This window comes from Odocoileus virginianus, unplaced genomic scaffold, assembly GCF_023699985.2.
Source record: "Odocoileus virginianus isolate 20LAN1187 ecotype Illinois unplaced genomic scaffold, Ovbor_1.2 Unplaced_Scaffold_18, whole genome shotgun sequence".
Classification (NCBI taxonomy): Eukaryota; Metazoa; Chordata; class Mammalia; order Artiodactyla; family Cervidae; genus Odocoileus; species Odocoileus virginianus.
In genome coordinates this window covers 919,609-934,863 of record NW_027224280.1, presented here as the reverse complement: position 1 = coordinate 934,863, position 15,255 = coordinate 919,609, and the positions used below count along the sequence as shown (strand labels likewise).

The following is a 15,255-nucleotide window of genomic DNA, read 5'->3' as shown; positions in this document are numbered from 1 at the left end:
GCCACCCGGCTCTGGGTCCTTTCTTGCCTCCTGCGACTGTGGAAGGGCAACCCTGCGGCTGCCTGTCCACCTGCCCTGTCCCCAGCATCGGCTCGCCCCAACGCCCACTTCCCTTGCCACCGGGTTGGGTGGGCACATGGGTGACCTCCGCCCCTGACCACACATCCCGCCCCAACCGAGCTATAGGATCTTATCAGAAGACCACTTGCGGCATGAGAACAGGTCATGTTCCTTTACCCGCCCCCCACTCCTGCCACGATAAAGTATTTAGGAAGGAGTGGCTAAGGGACTTGGGGGCAGAAACCAAGGGGGACAGGCGAGTCCAGGGCACACAACAGCCTGACACCACGGAGAGGCACACAGCTGAGACCAAGGGCAGGCACACTCCAGGGGCTCTGCTGGCTTCCTTGAGCCTGGCCACCTCTGGCTCCGTCTTCACATAAGCTTCTCCCTTAACTAGGACACCAGTCATCCTGGACTGCAGGCCCGATCTCCCCCAGGATAAGCTTAATCTCAACTAGCCGGATTATCTCTGCACATGCCTCATTGCTGAACAAGGGCACGTCCCAAGGGGCCAGGTGAGCCTGCCCACCAAACACAGTGCCGCCCCACCACCCGGGCATCTGTCCAGCCCGTCCCCTCAACAAAGAACCAGGAAGGGGGCTGCAGCCGCTCCTGTGGTCCCTGCCCTGAGCCTGAGTTCTGGGACGTGTGGCTGACCTGAAGCACACAGATAGGATGCTCCTCGTTTGCCAGGATGTTTCATGGAAGGACCAAGCCAGCCGCCCAACATGAGACCTGGGCAGGAAAGGTCCACTCCCCGAGTCCCCATGGCTATCAGGGGTCACGGGGCCAGGGAGGCCTGTGACCGTGGGGCCAGGCCTGCAGGCTGTTTGTTGGCAAGAGTTTGGCCACCGTGGCTCCTCACTTGAGCTGTGTAGGGAGACCACCAGGTTCACGTGGACCTAGACAGAGCAGAAGGACTTGCTGAGCCAGGGACAGCTGGAATCCAGACCCCATGGTGCCTTCAGGTCCTCACGGAGCAGCTGAGAAGGCCCCATGTGGACAGGCCGAGAGGCCACACTTCATTTGGGGTGGGGACGCTGGCCTTGGTTCTCTTCCCTGTGCCAGCCTGAGGAAGGGGCAGTGAGTAGTGAAGAGTCACAGAGGGTGTCCTCTAGAGATCCCTTTGCTCCTCTCTAATGCTCTGGCTCCTGCATAGCTACAGAGAGTCCTGTCCTGTCCTGGACGCTATGGGGCAGCTGTGTGCCCACAGAGGCCAGAAGCTGTGCTTAGTAGCTCAGTCATGTCTGATTCTTCATGACCCTGTGGACTGTAGCCCACCAGACTCCTCTGTCCATGGAATTCTCCAGGCAAGAACACTGGAGTGGGTTGCCATTCCCTTCTCCAGGGGATCTTCCCCACCCAGGGATCGAACCAGGTCTCTGGCATTGCAGGCGGATTCTTTACCATCTGAGCCACCAGGGAAGCCCTCAGGGGAAAAAGCAAAGAAACGAAAGAGCTTTTCTTGATCCTGTTGGGGTCTTTGTGCTCAGGACCCCCTGACACAGCTCCACAGACACCTACAGACTTTGGGGGACCCAGTAGAGTTGAGTGCTGGGGAGAGTCGTCCCAAGCCCCTTGGGAAACCTTCCAGCATGGCGTCACTGAGGAGGACACAACAGCATGGAGGATCCACAAAGGGGCAGGAACTGGAAGTGGAGGAGAGATTAAGCTCCTCCTGGGCCCCCAACATGTGATGACAACGTGGGATCAGGGAGGGTGGGGTGGGGACCCCTGATCTGACCCTCTCTTGAGTGTCCCCACCATGACAGAGGACCCAGGCCATGGCAGTTAGTGGATAGCTCAGATCTGGGCGCTACCCTGTGGCAGAGATGAGAGGGCCCTGGTAAGGATGCTCGACTATCACCGGATGCCCAGTGCTGATGAAGGACCTGAGAGGGACAGTAGCTGTAATCTTGGCTCTAGGAGCTTGCAATGCAGAAGAGGCATGAGATTCTGGTGGTTGTTCATTCACTCAGGCGTGTCTGGCTCCTTGAGAACACATAGACTGCAGTACACCAGGCTTCCCTGTCCTTCACCATCTCCCTGAGTTTGCTCAAACTCATGTCCATTGAGTCGGTGATGCCATCCAACCATCTCATCCTCTGTCGTCCCCTTCTCCTGTCCTCAGTCTTTCCCAGCATCAGGGTCTTTTCCAATGAGAGTTGGCTCTTTGCATCAGGTGGCCAAAGTATTGGAGCTTCAGCTTCAGCATCAGTCTTTCCAATGAGTATTCAGGGTTGATTTCCTTTAGGATTGACTGGTTTGATCTCCTTGCTGTCCAAGGGACTCTCAAGAGTCTTCTCCAGCACCACAGTTTGAAAGCATCAATTCTTTGGCACTCAGCCTTTTTTATGGTCCAACTCTCACATCTGTACATGACTACTAGAAAAACCATAGCTTTGACTAGATGGAACTTTGTCAGCAAAATGATGTCTCTGCTTTTTAATACGCTGTCTAGTTTTGTCATAGTTTTTCTTCTAAGGAGCAAGCGTCTTTTAACTTCATGGCTGAAGGCACCATCTGTAGTGATTGTGGAGCCCAAGAAAATAGTTGGTCACTGTTTCCATTGTTTCCCCATCCATTTGCCATGAAGTGATGGAACCAGATGCCATGATCTTAGTTTTTTGAATGTTGAGTTTGAAGCCAGCTTTTTTCACTCTTCTCTTTCACCTCATCAAGAGGCTCCTTAGTTCCTCTTTGCTTCCTGCCATAAGGGTGGTATCATCTGCATATCTGAGGTTATTGATATTTCTCCCAGCAGTCTTGATTCCAGCTTGTGATCCATCCAGCGTGGCATTTCTCATGATGTACTATGCAAATAAGTTAAACAATCAGGGTGACAATATACAGCCTTGACGTACTCCTTTTCCTATTTGGAACCAGTCTGTTGTTCTATGTCCAGTTCTAACTGTTGCTTCCTGACCTGCATACAGGTTTCTTAGGAGGCAGGTCAGGTGGTCTGGTATTCCCATCTCTTTAAGAATTTTTCAGTTTGTTGTGATCCACACAGTCAAAGGCTTTAGTGTAGTCAATGAAGCAGAAGTAGATGTTTTTCTGAAATTCTCTTTTTCTGTGATCCAACAGATGTTGGCAATTTGATCTCTGGTTCCTCTGCCTTTTCTAAATCCAGCTTGTACATCTGGAAGTTCTCAGTTCACATACTATTGAAGCCTAGCTTGAAGGATTTTGAGCATTACTTTGCTAGCATGTGAAATGAGTGCAATTGTATGGTAGTTTGAACATTCTTTGGCATTGCCTTTTTTTGTGATTGGAATGAAAACTGACCTTTTGCAGTCCTGTGGCCACTGCTGAGTTTTCCAAATTTACTGGCACATTGAGTGCAGCACTTCCAACAGCATCATCTTTTAGGATTTGAAACAGCTCAACTGGAATTCCATCACCTCCACTAGCTTTGTTCATATGATGCTTCCTAAGGCCCACTTGACCTCACACTCCAGGATGTCTGGCTCTAGGTGAGTGACCACACCATTGTGGTTATCTGGGTCATTAAGACCTTTTTGTATAGTTCTATGTATTCTTGCTACCTCTTCTTAATATCTTCTGCTTCTGTTAGGTCCATGCCCATCTTTGCATGAAATGTTCCCTTGGTGTCTCTAATTTTTTTAAGAGCTCTCTAGTCTTTCCCATTCTATTGTTTTCCTCTTTCTTTGCATTGTTCACTTAAGAAGCCTTTCTTATCTCTCCTTGCTATTCTTTGGAACTCTGTGTTCAATTGAGTATATCTTTCCCTTTCTCCATTACTGGTTCTGGTTAAGAGCATTCAACTGTCACCTCCTTTCCAGGTGCCTACAAGGCGCACAAGCTTGAAGCGGGGGAGGACCCTGTGAGGACAGTCACTGGTCCCCTCATCCCTGAATAGTCCTTAGGGCCTCACTGAGGCACACCTTGGTACCTACTCTGGCAGTGGCAGAGGTGGCCTTCCTTGGGTGAGGGCATTCAACTGTCACTGGCGACCCAGTTGCCTAATCTAAGGTCCAGGCAAGAGGTCCCATTTGCAGACAGTCACCTGTTACCTCAGCTCCGGGTGCCTACTTGGAAGTAGAGGCAGGAGATGCCAGCACAAGGGCATGAGCACACAGGCCCCCGTGAGCCCTGTCACTTGACAACTCCGCATGCAGCATCTGCACAGAGAGGGCAACGAGGGATCGGCTGAGGGTGTGGGTTCTGGGTGCCCACAGTTGGCACAAGGAGCCAAGCAAACACCGGAAACTAGCACTGCGGCTATGGGAGCTGCCCTGGGGATGAGCAGGAGGGCCCAGTGGGGATATTCTGCACTGGGGCATGTGGGTTGCGAAGGTCTCATCCTCTCTAAGTCCCTGTAGAAAAATATTCCCAGAGAAACAAAGCCACCCCCTGAAGCACAGAAGACTGGGGAGGAGTCCTGGGCCTCTGGCCCTGCACCAGTGTGGTATCCCTGGGGTTGATGAATGTGTCGTTTGGCCCTCAGGGGGACTCATTAAACCAGCCTTTCCAAAATGTCTGCTCTGAGCAAGAAGTAAACAGAGTCCTCTAAGCACTAGCAGTCTCCTCGCTGCCTGGTGCCTGGCTGGCAGCTCCAGAGTGGGGACCAGCCTCCAGCTTCGGCTATTGGGCACCACAACACCCATCATTGCAGGAAAGACCAGCGAGGATGGCATGGTGCCCAGGGCTTGGTACTCACAGACAGGTGGTGTTGTCCTGTCAGTCATGTCTGACTTTTTGTGACCCCATGGACTGCAGCATCCCAGGCTTCCCTGTCCTTCACCATCTCCCGGAGTTTGCTCAAACTCATGTCCATTGAGTTGGTGATGCCATCCAACCATCTCATCCTCTGTTGTCCCCTTCTCCTCCTGCATTCAATCTTTCCCAACATCAGGGTCTTTTCCAATGAGTCAGTTCTTCGCATCAGGTGGCCAAAGTACTGGAGCTTCAGCTTCAGCATCAGTCCTTCCAATAAATATTTAGGACTGATTTCCTTTAGGATTGACTGGTTTGATCTCCCTGCAGTCCAAGGGACTCTCAAGAGTCTTCAGCACCACAGTTTAAAAGCATCAATTCTTCAGCGCTCAGCTTTCTTTATAGTCCAACTCTCACATCCATACATGACTACTGGAAAAACCATAGCTTTGACTAGATGGACCTTTGTTGGCAAAGTGCTGTCTCTGCTTTTTAATACTTGTCTAGGTTTGTGATAACTTTTCTTCCAAGGAGCCAGCATATTTGAATTTCATAGCTGCAGTCAACATTTGCAGTGATTTTGGAGCCCAGGAAAATAAAGTCTATCACCATTTCCATTCTTTCCCCATGAAGTGATGGGATCGGATGCCATGATCTCAGATAGGTGAGAGCTTGGCAAATGATCAGTACTACATGATCCCAAATACTAATCGCTGACAGCTGCAGCGGGGGACTGAAACATCACCTTGATCTTGTAGGGAGAATGGGGGGGTGGGGAGGAGTGTTGTGGATGCCAGTGTAGAAGTTCCTGTATGCTAACCAGAGCTCTGTCACTTGTCTAGTTCTATCAACTTTCTCTGGTATTTTTGGTTCTTTCCTTAGGGAATTTTCCCATAAGTGAGGTCATTGGGTCAAAGGGCACGAACGTTTCTGTGGTTCTCACGCCGCCGGGCTGCAGACACTCCAGACCGATGGGTTCAGGCTACAGGGTAGCCCCAGCTCTCCCAGCCCGGGAAGTGATCAGGGTGCCCCAGGCGGTGATCAGGGTGCCCCAGGCGGGGTCCGGGGTGCCTTCCTGAAGGAGGCTGGGCAAGCAGGCAGGAGGTAAGCGCGTGTGAGCATGCCGCTCTCAGGTAAACAGACCGGCCAGCAGGGAGGCCGCTCAAGGCTGAGCCTGCTGGCTCCTGGATCGTCGCATCCTGCAGTTTCCCCAGACACGCCTCTGCCACTCTGTGTTGCGAAAACGTACAGATTTGAACTTTGAAAGAATTTCTCATTACGCACCCGAATCCCGCCGCCCATTTGTAGGCTTCAGATCTGAGCACACTGCAGGAGCGTAGCCCCGCCCTCAAAGCCTGGGAAAGGCGGGGCTCTCACCGCTGAGTGAAGTCTCAGGGGAGACGTCAGGGACGGGGCCGACCGTGGCCCCTCCCCTCCGGAACCCTGCCCGGGGGCTCCGCCGGAGCGCGCGTCGGGGGTGGGGCCAATTCGGGCCCCTCCTACCCGGTAGCCGGCTGCCCAGAGCTAGCCGGTGACGGCGGTGGCAGTCGCGGGCCGTGCTCTCGCCTCGGGTTGCCATTGCCGGGCCTCTCGAGCTGCCCCGCGCAGTTCCCTGGCTTCGCCAAGTACAGCGAGGCGGCTGGCCTCACGACGCTGCCCCCGATCCGGCTCACATCCCTCCCCCGCGTCGTCAGGCAAGTCTCCGGCCGGCCCGGCCCGCGTCGCCGGCCTCCATGCCCGGAGGGGTGGGGGCGGCCTCCCGCGGGAGGGACCCGCATCTGGGAGAACCACTTCCACTCTCCAATCCCAGAGGCTCCCGGGGTCTCGATCGTGAGCCGCCCGTTTCCCGCATTCCCTCCAGTCCCAGCCGGGCTCCTCTCCACCTCCCCGAGGGGCCTGACCAGGGAGTTGGACCAGCAAATCCACCGATCACGCCCACACCATAACTGGGGCCCACCACGAGGTCGTCCCTGACCGCCACCCAAACCTGCTGTTCTGCTTTGTTGCCCCCTCCCCAGAGCGCAGGGTCCCCAAAGGCTGCACCTGCCGGCTGCCCCAGCCCAGCGAGAGAAGTGGACATGAGGTTGGCAGGTGGGTGGCTTCCACCGTGAAAGGGAGAGACTTGGAAAGCAGACTCGGCTGGAGGCCCAGCTGCCCGGAGGTCTTTCTGGCAGGGCGGGGAGGGCAGGAGTGAGGGGACCACTGGGTTTGTTGGGTTTTGCAGAAACACTAGTGCAATGACCTTGAGCAAATCCTTTCACTTCTGAGGACTTCAGCTCCCAGCTCTCTCAGTCGTTTGAAGAGTGGTATGATAGTCTGTTTCTCCCAAACGGGGTGACTGGCCACTCTTTGGAAAAAAGAGCTATGTGAGAGACGCCCCAAGGAGTGCAGCAGCTGGGTGGACAGGGAGATGCAGTGGTCTTAGACAAGAAGCTGATCAAAGTGGCCCTGGGCTCTGATGGGAACCCACTGCCAGTTCTGCTGTTGCCTGGACAGTTGAGACAAAGCAGGCTTGGGGTCCCATCAGTTTCGGGGTGGACTTCCTAGTGGCGAAGGTTGCAGCACTATGAATGTATCCAAGGGAAGCTGGCCCATGAGGAACTGGCTGGGAAAATGTGGCCTCAAGAGTGGTCAGGGCTGAGCTGGGAAAACAAGAGTCACTCACTGCTCTGTGAATGTCAGTTCAAGGCTGGGAGCAGAGGAGGGAACTTATACAGATAGTTGCGGCAGGAGGGGAGAGTGAGAGAAGGGTATGGACACAGGATTTGGGGATTCCCCAGTGTCATTCTGCCATGTTTTCACTTGCTGCACTGTATGAATGGAGGGATCATTTGCTGAAAGACAAAATACCGGAAGAATAGAGTTTACTTATTTGGGGTAGAAGAGAGAAGATGAGTTCTGTTTTAATATTTAGTTTGAGACACCCGTGAAATATCCAAATAGCAATAGTAAAGTAGCAGTTGGCTATATAGATATGGCTCAGAAGACAGGACAGAGCCAGAGATAAACGTTAAGGACAAGGAGAATGGATGACATGATCTGGGAAGAGTCCATGGAAGGAGATGAGAAGGCCATGTGGGACAGAAACCAGGACAACACAAGTCTTCAGGGCAGAGTCTCAGAGGACAAGAAGGGTGAGGAGCATCCTATGGACTTCCAGGGTGCCAGCCCAAAAGGGTTTCTGCAGGAGGGCTTCAGCCTGGAGACAACGAGGGCCCACAGATAACCCCGGGGCGCTGACCCCAAGAAGGTCCCGCACTGGGAGCCTTGGCGACAGGCTGTCCTATTGGGCTGATGGAAGCCCGGGCAGAGGGGAGGAGATCGGAAGACAGAGGGACCAGGAGGGAAGTCTATGCAAGGAGGAAGGAACCAGTCTATGTGACTCTGGAGGGGCCTGCGAGGAGAGAAAGGGAGCGGATGGAGGCCAGCAGGCCATCTGGGGACGTAATCCCCAAGGAGGCCTGTCCTCCTGCATCTTCGGAGGATGGGAGATAATGACAATAGAGGACGAAGAGTGAGACAGAGTGAGCTATTCCAAGAACCCTGGGCAGGGTGGGGAGCTGGGTGCCCAGCTCACAGCAGGGGAAGTGAGGGCTGCCTGGCCTTCTAAAGGGGTAGGAGCCTTCTCCTCCATCATTGCAGGAGAAAGGAGGGCAGGGCGGTGGAGACTCAAATGCATGGGGACCTCAAGGGTTAGGGGGCTTCTCCATCAGCACGGGAAGGGGGCAAAGCCCTCTCGAGCAGGGGCTCTGGAAGTCCCCTCCACACCACCAGGGAGAACCAAGCCAAGAGCCTTCCAGGTGCAGTGGTCTTTCCTCCTTCACCCACCAGGAGCTGATCCTCCTCTCATGCCTGGTGGGCGGCCACAGGTCCCCCCCCTTTCTGTTCTCCCATCCCTTCCTCCTCAGGAGATGAGGAGATCCGCTCATGAGAAGGCCTAGGGTCGTCTGGGAGCTCGCTGCCCTCAGAGGTGGCCTTGCTCACGTCTGTCCTGCCTCCAGGTCCCCTTCGCATCGTGGCCCTGGTCATCACCGTGGCTGTCACCTGGATCATAGTCAGCATCCTCCTCGGTGGCCTTGGCTTTCCTCGGATCCAGCAACTCTTCACCAGTGAGTGTGGGACTTTCCCTCGCCCCGCTATGAGGGTTGCTGGCGGCAGGCACCTGGACCTGCAGACTGAGGCTCAGGACAGGGCTGGCAGCGGTCTGGTTTGTCTGTCTCTCCCGGGGGGACACCAAGAGCTTTCCCTGCTGGTCTGCCTCTTGGTGTCCGGCATAGCCTGACCCTTACCACCCAGTTGCTTTGGCTGGACACACCAATCCCCACTCATTAGAATTCATTCAGTTCAGTTGGAGTCACTGGGGCCTGAGTAGGGGGTTGGGGGGGCCTCGGCTGAAACTTGGGGATGACACCCTTGTTGGTCCCCGGAGGCTTTCCACTGGGTTCTGAGATGGGGAGGGAACTTGACCCCTTCTTGCCGGGGACACCTCATCTCTAAGGACTGTTCACGAGTCCCATCTACCCTTTCCTGGAGCAGAGAGCTTTGCATGTGAACGTTTAGACTTGCCCAGAAATGTATGTGCCAGGCATAGACCCTGGCCCCTGATCCTGGCTTGCCCTCCACGTTGACTTCCTGGTACAGGACCAGGCTGCCCTACTAACAGAAACAACTCTCTGTACCCACAGGCCAAGAGAACTCAGTGACTGCAGGTAAGGTTCCTCTCACCACTGCTCCTGCAGTGTGCCTACCCCCTCTGACCACCTTTGTGACAGCCATGCTTGTACCCAGCCCACCAGGGTTTCTCTTCTCCATTTACCCCTCCCCATATTATAGCCCACTGGAGATGCTTGCACGCTGGGAGTCCAGAGAACAAGTTACCTCCTTCCAGAATACCTAGGGGGTCAGGCATAGGGTAGACATCACCATTCTGAAAGGGAGGAATTGTAAGGAATAAAGAGGTCATCAGTCTCAAGCAAGTCCAAATCCCAGCAGGGCAGATCCATTCCATTTCAAAGCCTAAGAAGAATCCCTGGGCCTTTGAGGGGGTGGAGGTTGGTGGGGCTCTGGAACACAGAGGACGATCTTACCCTCCCTCTGGGCCCAAGCCAACTGTGGCCTCTGCAGCTATTGACTTGCCCTTGGAATTATCCTTCCTCCCTTCCATCCTTTGTCTGTCTCTCTCAGTCCAGCCTGGAAGTGTTCCTACTTGTATACAAGTCTTAAAATCCTTGTTGATCTCCTGTGGAATTCATGAGGGTCTAAGCTATAGACTAGAGAGTCCTCCAGATCATTCCTGGATAACGTCGTCTCTCTCTCCTGGTTTCTGCTGACACAGCTGAGTGGGTCCACAAGTCACCCGCCTAGCTCTTAACAAACAGTTGTCCAGCCACACCCTGGGTGTTGTCTCCTGAGCATGCCCTTCTCATTTTTTTTTTTTTTTTTTTTTTTGCAATATGGTTGAGCTGAGAATTTTCCAGACCTTCACTTCTGGTTCTTTCATGTTTAACTGGCCACTCTTCCCTCCCATGTTATTGTGAGTGACAAGGAGAAATCCTCAACACTCTGCTTAGAAATCTCCAAGTTCAGCTCTCATGAGTTGTACCTTCCACAAAACACTAGAACACAATTTGGCCAAGTTCCTTTCCACTTGATGACAAGGGTGGCCTTTTGGCCAGTGTCCTCGAACACATTCCTCATTTCTGTCTGAGAGTTCACCAGAAGCACCTTTAGCATTCACATTTCTAGTGACATTCTGGGCACAGTGATGTGTGTATTCTTCACTAGGGTAGAAGCTTTCTCTACTGTTCTTCTCCCTTCTTTCTGAGCCCTTAGCAGAATTACCTCTAATGGCCATATGTCTACTAACAGTCTCTTCAAGGCAATCTAGACCTTTTCTAAGAAGTACCTCAGAATCCTACAGCCTCTACCCATTACCCAGTTGGAAAGCCATTTCCACATTTTGGGGGATTTATTACAGTAGCACCGCACTTCCTGGTCTCGAACTCTGTATCAATTTCCTGGGGTGGCCATACCAAAATGGCAGAAACTGGGTGGCTTAAACAGTAGAAGGGTATTCTTTCTGTTCCGGAAGCTCCAAGTCTGAGATCTAGGTATTGAAAGGCTACTCTCATCCCAGAGGCTCCAGGGGAGGCTCCTTCTGGCATCTTCCAGCTTCTGGTAGCCCCAGGTGGCTCCTGGCTTGTGACTTCATCCCTTCTGTCTCAACGCCCATCTTCACGTGGCCTTCTCCACGTCTGTGTCTTCTGTCTTCTAAGACCACAAGTCATTAGATTTAAAGTGATTAGTGAAGTCGCTCAGTCATGTCCAACTCTTTGTGACCCCATGGGCTGTAGCCTACCAGGCTCCTCTGTCCATGGGATTTTCCAGGCAAGAGTACTGGAGCAGGTTGCCATTTCCTTCTCCAGTCATTAGATTTAGGGCCTACCCTATTCCAGGGTGATCTCCTCTAAATGAATTATTATGTCAGTAACCTTGTTTCCACTGAAGGTCACGTTTTGAGGTCCTGGGGCTTCAGAGCCTCTTCTGTGGGAACACAGTTCACCTCGTAACACACCATCCTCCTGGTGGCTCTCCTACTATCCTCTGTTCTCCCACCAGTGGCCAAAGAGCCTCCCTGGGGGTCCCTGACCTCTACCTGAGCCATGTCTCCTCCGCACCCCAGTTCCCTGGTCTGTGATCACTCATTCGTCCCTATGGGCTGGGCCTGACCACCCCCTCTCAGGTGTCCAGTGCCTCCAGGGCCAGGCCCAGGAATCACGCTGGTTGTCCCCACAGAGCCGCGGGCCAGGAAGTACAAATGCGGTCTGCCCCAGCCGTGCCCCGAGGAGCACCTGGCCTTCCGTATGGTCAGTGGCGCTGCCAATGTCATTGGACCCAAGATCTGCCTGGAAGACAGGATGTGAGCCTCTCGGGACGGGGCAGGGGTGGGGCAGGGAGGGAAGCAGGGGCTGTGTGCCGTTTATGGGCCATTGGAAAGCTCTGTCCCCCTACCAGGCTCATGAGCAGTGTCAAGGACAACGTGGGCCGGGGACTGAACATCGCCCTGGTGAATGGTGAGTTCCCCACGGAGCAGAGACACAAAGCTGGGTGGCAGCCTGCCACCCTCTGTCCACATGCCCACTCTGGGAGTCCCAGTGGGCCCTGAGGCAGTGGGGGGTGGTGTGTGGAAACTGAAGGCTCCACAGAAGTGGTGACCCGATGGATGAGAGCAGGGTAGCAATGAAGATCTCAAACTTTACAGGGATGGGAGGCTGCTGCCTGGGGAGCCCCCAGAGGGCCACCAATGCCTGGCATTCTCGGGTGGGTCCTGGCATGTGAACCAGCAGCACGGTGGGCATGCACATGTTGGGGGTGTGGCCGGGGGGAGCTTTTGGAAGGGCTGCTGATTCTGGTGGGCTCCAAGTGGCATCACCCTGGCAGCTCCTGCAGCAGTGCCCAATTCTTCCCTCTACCCAGGGGTAAATGGAGACCTCATTGAGGCCCGCGCCTTCGACATGTGGGCGGGAGGTGAGTCAGGCCGCCGCTACCACTTTCTGACTGTGGGAATGACAGCGCCTTTGCCCTGAATGCTGTTCCCTCTGTAGGTTCCCCCAAGCAGCTCAAGCACTCCCTTGCATTCAGTAAAGGTGGGGAGAAGGACCGGTGCACGGTCAGGGATTTGGCCCTGGCTTCTTACTTGTTTTCTGGGCTTCCCTGGTAGCTCAGATGGTAAAGCATCTGCCTGTAATGTGGGAGACCTGGGTTTGATCCCTGGGTCGGGAAGATCCCCTGGAGAAGGGAAATGGCAACCCACTCCAGTACACTTGCCTGGAGAAATCCCATGGACGAAGGAACCCAGTGGGTTACAGTCCATGGGGTTGCAAAGAGTCAGCCACGACTGAGCAACTTCCCTTTTTCTTTCTTTCCTTACTTGTTTCCTAAACTCTTCTATTTCTTCTTATTTGGTTCCTAAACTTACTTGGCGACCTGGCTTGGCATGAATCCCTGGCCCGCTCCCTGCTTTAGTTTCCTCATTTGAAGAACAGGGGTTGGTGAGGGAGGGGTGCTCAGAGGTGGCCAGTGCTCCATGGGACCTATCCCCCCAGATGTCAACGACCTGCTGAAGTTCATCCGACCGCTTCACGAAGGCACCCTGGTGTTTGTGGCTTCCTACGACGACCCAGCCACCAAGTAAGTGATGGCCGAGGCCGACCTCAGCCTCATCCATCTAGGGTCATGGCTCACCTCTCTTCCTTCTGTGCGGCAGGATGAATGAAGAGACCCGGAAACTTTTCAGTGATCTGGGCAGCAAGAACGTCAAAGACCTGGCCTTCCGGGACAGCTGGGTGTTTGTGGGGGCCAAGGGTGTGCAGAACAAGAGCCCCTTTGAGCAGGTATGAGCACAAAGCCTGGTACCCCCACTGCCTGGCCCAGAGCAGTCTTCCCGCCCCTCTGGCCTGCATCCTCCAAGGTCCCCTTCTGTTTATGCCACAGCCTTCCCTAAATTCTGCCCAGCACACCTCCCCCTGCCCCACGGTGGTCCCGGCTCCCTCACCATCTGCACAGGGAGGGCAGTAACTGATCTTCTCTCTCTTGTCTGGATTCCCCCTAAAGAACCTTTGAATGGGAAAGCTTTCACATGAGCAAGAGTCACGGTTAAGACACCTCCTCTTATCTATCTTCAAGATGCTCACCAGACGTCTTAGCAGTCCTTTGGTTAAGACTCCCTGCTTCCACTGTCAGGGGCAGGAGGCAGGGGGCATGGGTTCTATCCCTGGTCAGGGAACTAAGATCCCTCATGCCACATGATACAGTACCACCCCTACCCCCAAAAGACTCTCAGTGATGTCCCATCCCTGCCAAACCCAGGACTCCAGTTCACCCTGTACACCCTGCTCCCCAGCTGCCATAATTGTGAGGCCCCCAAACCCTGCTACCCACAACAGGGCAAGGCAAACAGGCCATTCCAGTGGTTTCTGGAAGGCTCCGGCTGCCAAAAGAGTGGCTCGGCTCCCAGACAAGAAATGTCCCTTTGGGCCTCACTCTTGGCACAGCTTTCAATGGCTCCCTGCGAGTGAGGTGAGGGCTGGGACACACCCCGTCCTTCCCTTCCCAGCACGGGCCAGGCCCACTGGAGTTCCGAGAAGCTGACCCCCTCCAGCTGTAAGGGGACAGCTGCCGCCATCTTTACATGAAAACACTGAGGCACTGGCAGACGGGGCTGGGTGCCCAGAGAGTGCCCGCTTGGTTGACCCCAGCCCAAGGGGACAGAGGGTCTATCTGGCCCCGGTGGCCGAGGACTGAGTCCATGCCTTCTTCTACCCCACAGCACGTGAAGAATAGCAAGCACACCAATAAGTATGAAGGCTGGCCCGAGGCGCTGGAAATGGAGGGCTGCATTCCCAGGAGGCCCGCAGCCAGCTAGGGGCCAGGCTCACAGACGATACTGAGCAAGGCTGCGTGTGCCCGGCCCCTGATGAGGCGCCAGCACAGGGCTAAGGCCCCGACCTCACGCCCAGCACGTTGGGGCTTTGAGGTGGTGACCAGCGACCAGACCGTGACCAGTAGTGGGGCTGCGCAGCAGACCCCATTGCACTTTGTGTCTGGGGGGAACCCCAAGTACCCGTCTCCTGTTCTGAAAGCTGCTCCCAGCCAGGCGGGTCCCAAGCACCTGCAGCCCCGGGTTTGGTAGTGGCTGCCTAGAAGGTTCGGGCACCTTCCAGAACCTCTACATCCCAGAGTGCCTTGCGCCTCCATGGGCCAGGCCTGTTTCCAGCGTTTTTTGTCATGCTGGGCCACCTGGCCACCTCCAGGGAGGGGTGGCCACCTTGGAGCCAGGCCAGCTCTCTGCTCAAGTTGTAGCCTTGATGGCAGTCTCTGGAGTGGCGGGTGGCCACCCCTGTGGTTTGTCAGAGGGCCCGCCTTCTCCTTGACCTCTTAATAAACTGGTGGCCCCAATAGAATGAAGTGTGTTCAGAGGGAGAGTCAGGGTTGTTGGTGTCCTGGGGGAGGGACACATCCTCAAGGCTCAACCGACTTGCCTCCACACCTTTCATAGGGGGCCTGTGTCTCCAGGGCACATGTCGTCCACAGGCCCCTCTGCCCAATGGGCATCCCTGTAGTTTTGCCTGGAAAACTGATTCTGGCTGCCAGAAACTGGCTGAATCCCTTGGACCCAGGCCTGTAGGGACAGGAGTGGAGATTCAAATCAGCCCAGGAGGCTTCCCCCTCCCGCCCCGGCCTCCCTCAAGAGCTGGCATGTCTCCCCGCAGTGCTCAGCTTTAGATAGCTTTGAAATCAGGGCACGAGAGATCAAGGTGGGGGGCCATTTGGCACTTCTCAGAGATCACAGCTCTATTTCCCTGCATTGGGTGAGAACCAGCAAGAAATGATAAGGAGTTTTGCTGGAAAAGTGCACAACGGGGTGCAGAAATGGCCTGGTGTCAGGAAAAGGAGGGAAGGCAGTTTGGACTTCCCAGGTAGAGGAATCCATCAGGCACCAGCCAGGTCGCA

General features: G+C 54.7%; 1 protein-coding gene across 2 annotated transcripts; it reads left to right on the top strand.

Moving 5' to 3' along the window:
* The first annotated feature begins 6,218 nt into the window (after positions 1-6,218).
* On the top strand, positions 6,219-14,705 carry FAM3A (FAM3 metabolism regulating signaling molecule A). 2 transcript variants are annotated; one of them, XM_020893805.2, is made up of 10 exons: positions 6,221-6,437; positions 6,762-6,834; positions 8,745-8,852; positions 9,429-9,452; positions 11,539-11,662; positions 11,758-11,816; positions 12,220-12,270; positions 12,849-12,933; positions 13,010-13,136; positions 14,072-14,705. In XM_020893805.2, exons 2-10 carry the CDS (start codon positions 6,822-6,824, stop codon positions 14,165-14,167), a joined length of 687 nt encoding a protein of 228 aa, XP_020749464.1. In that variant the 5' UTR covers positions 6,221-6,437; positions 6,762-6,821; the 3' UTR covers positions 14,168-14,705. The 2 variants fall into 2 exon arrangements, with proteins under 2 accessions (XP_070319076.1, XP_020749464.1); XM_070462975.1 differs by lacking the exon at positions 9,429-9,452 and having other exon boundaries at positions 6,219-6,437.
* The last annotated feature ends 550 nt before the right edge of the window (positions 14,706-15,255 follow it).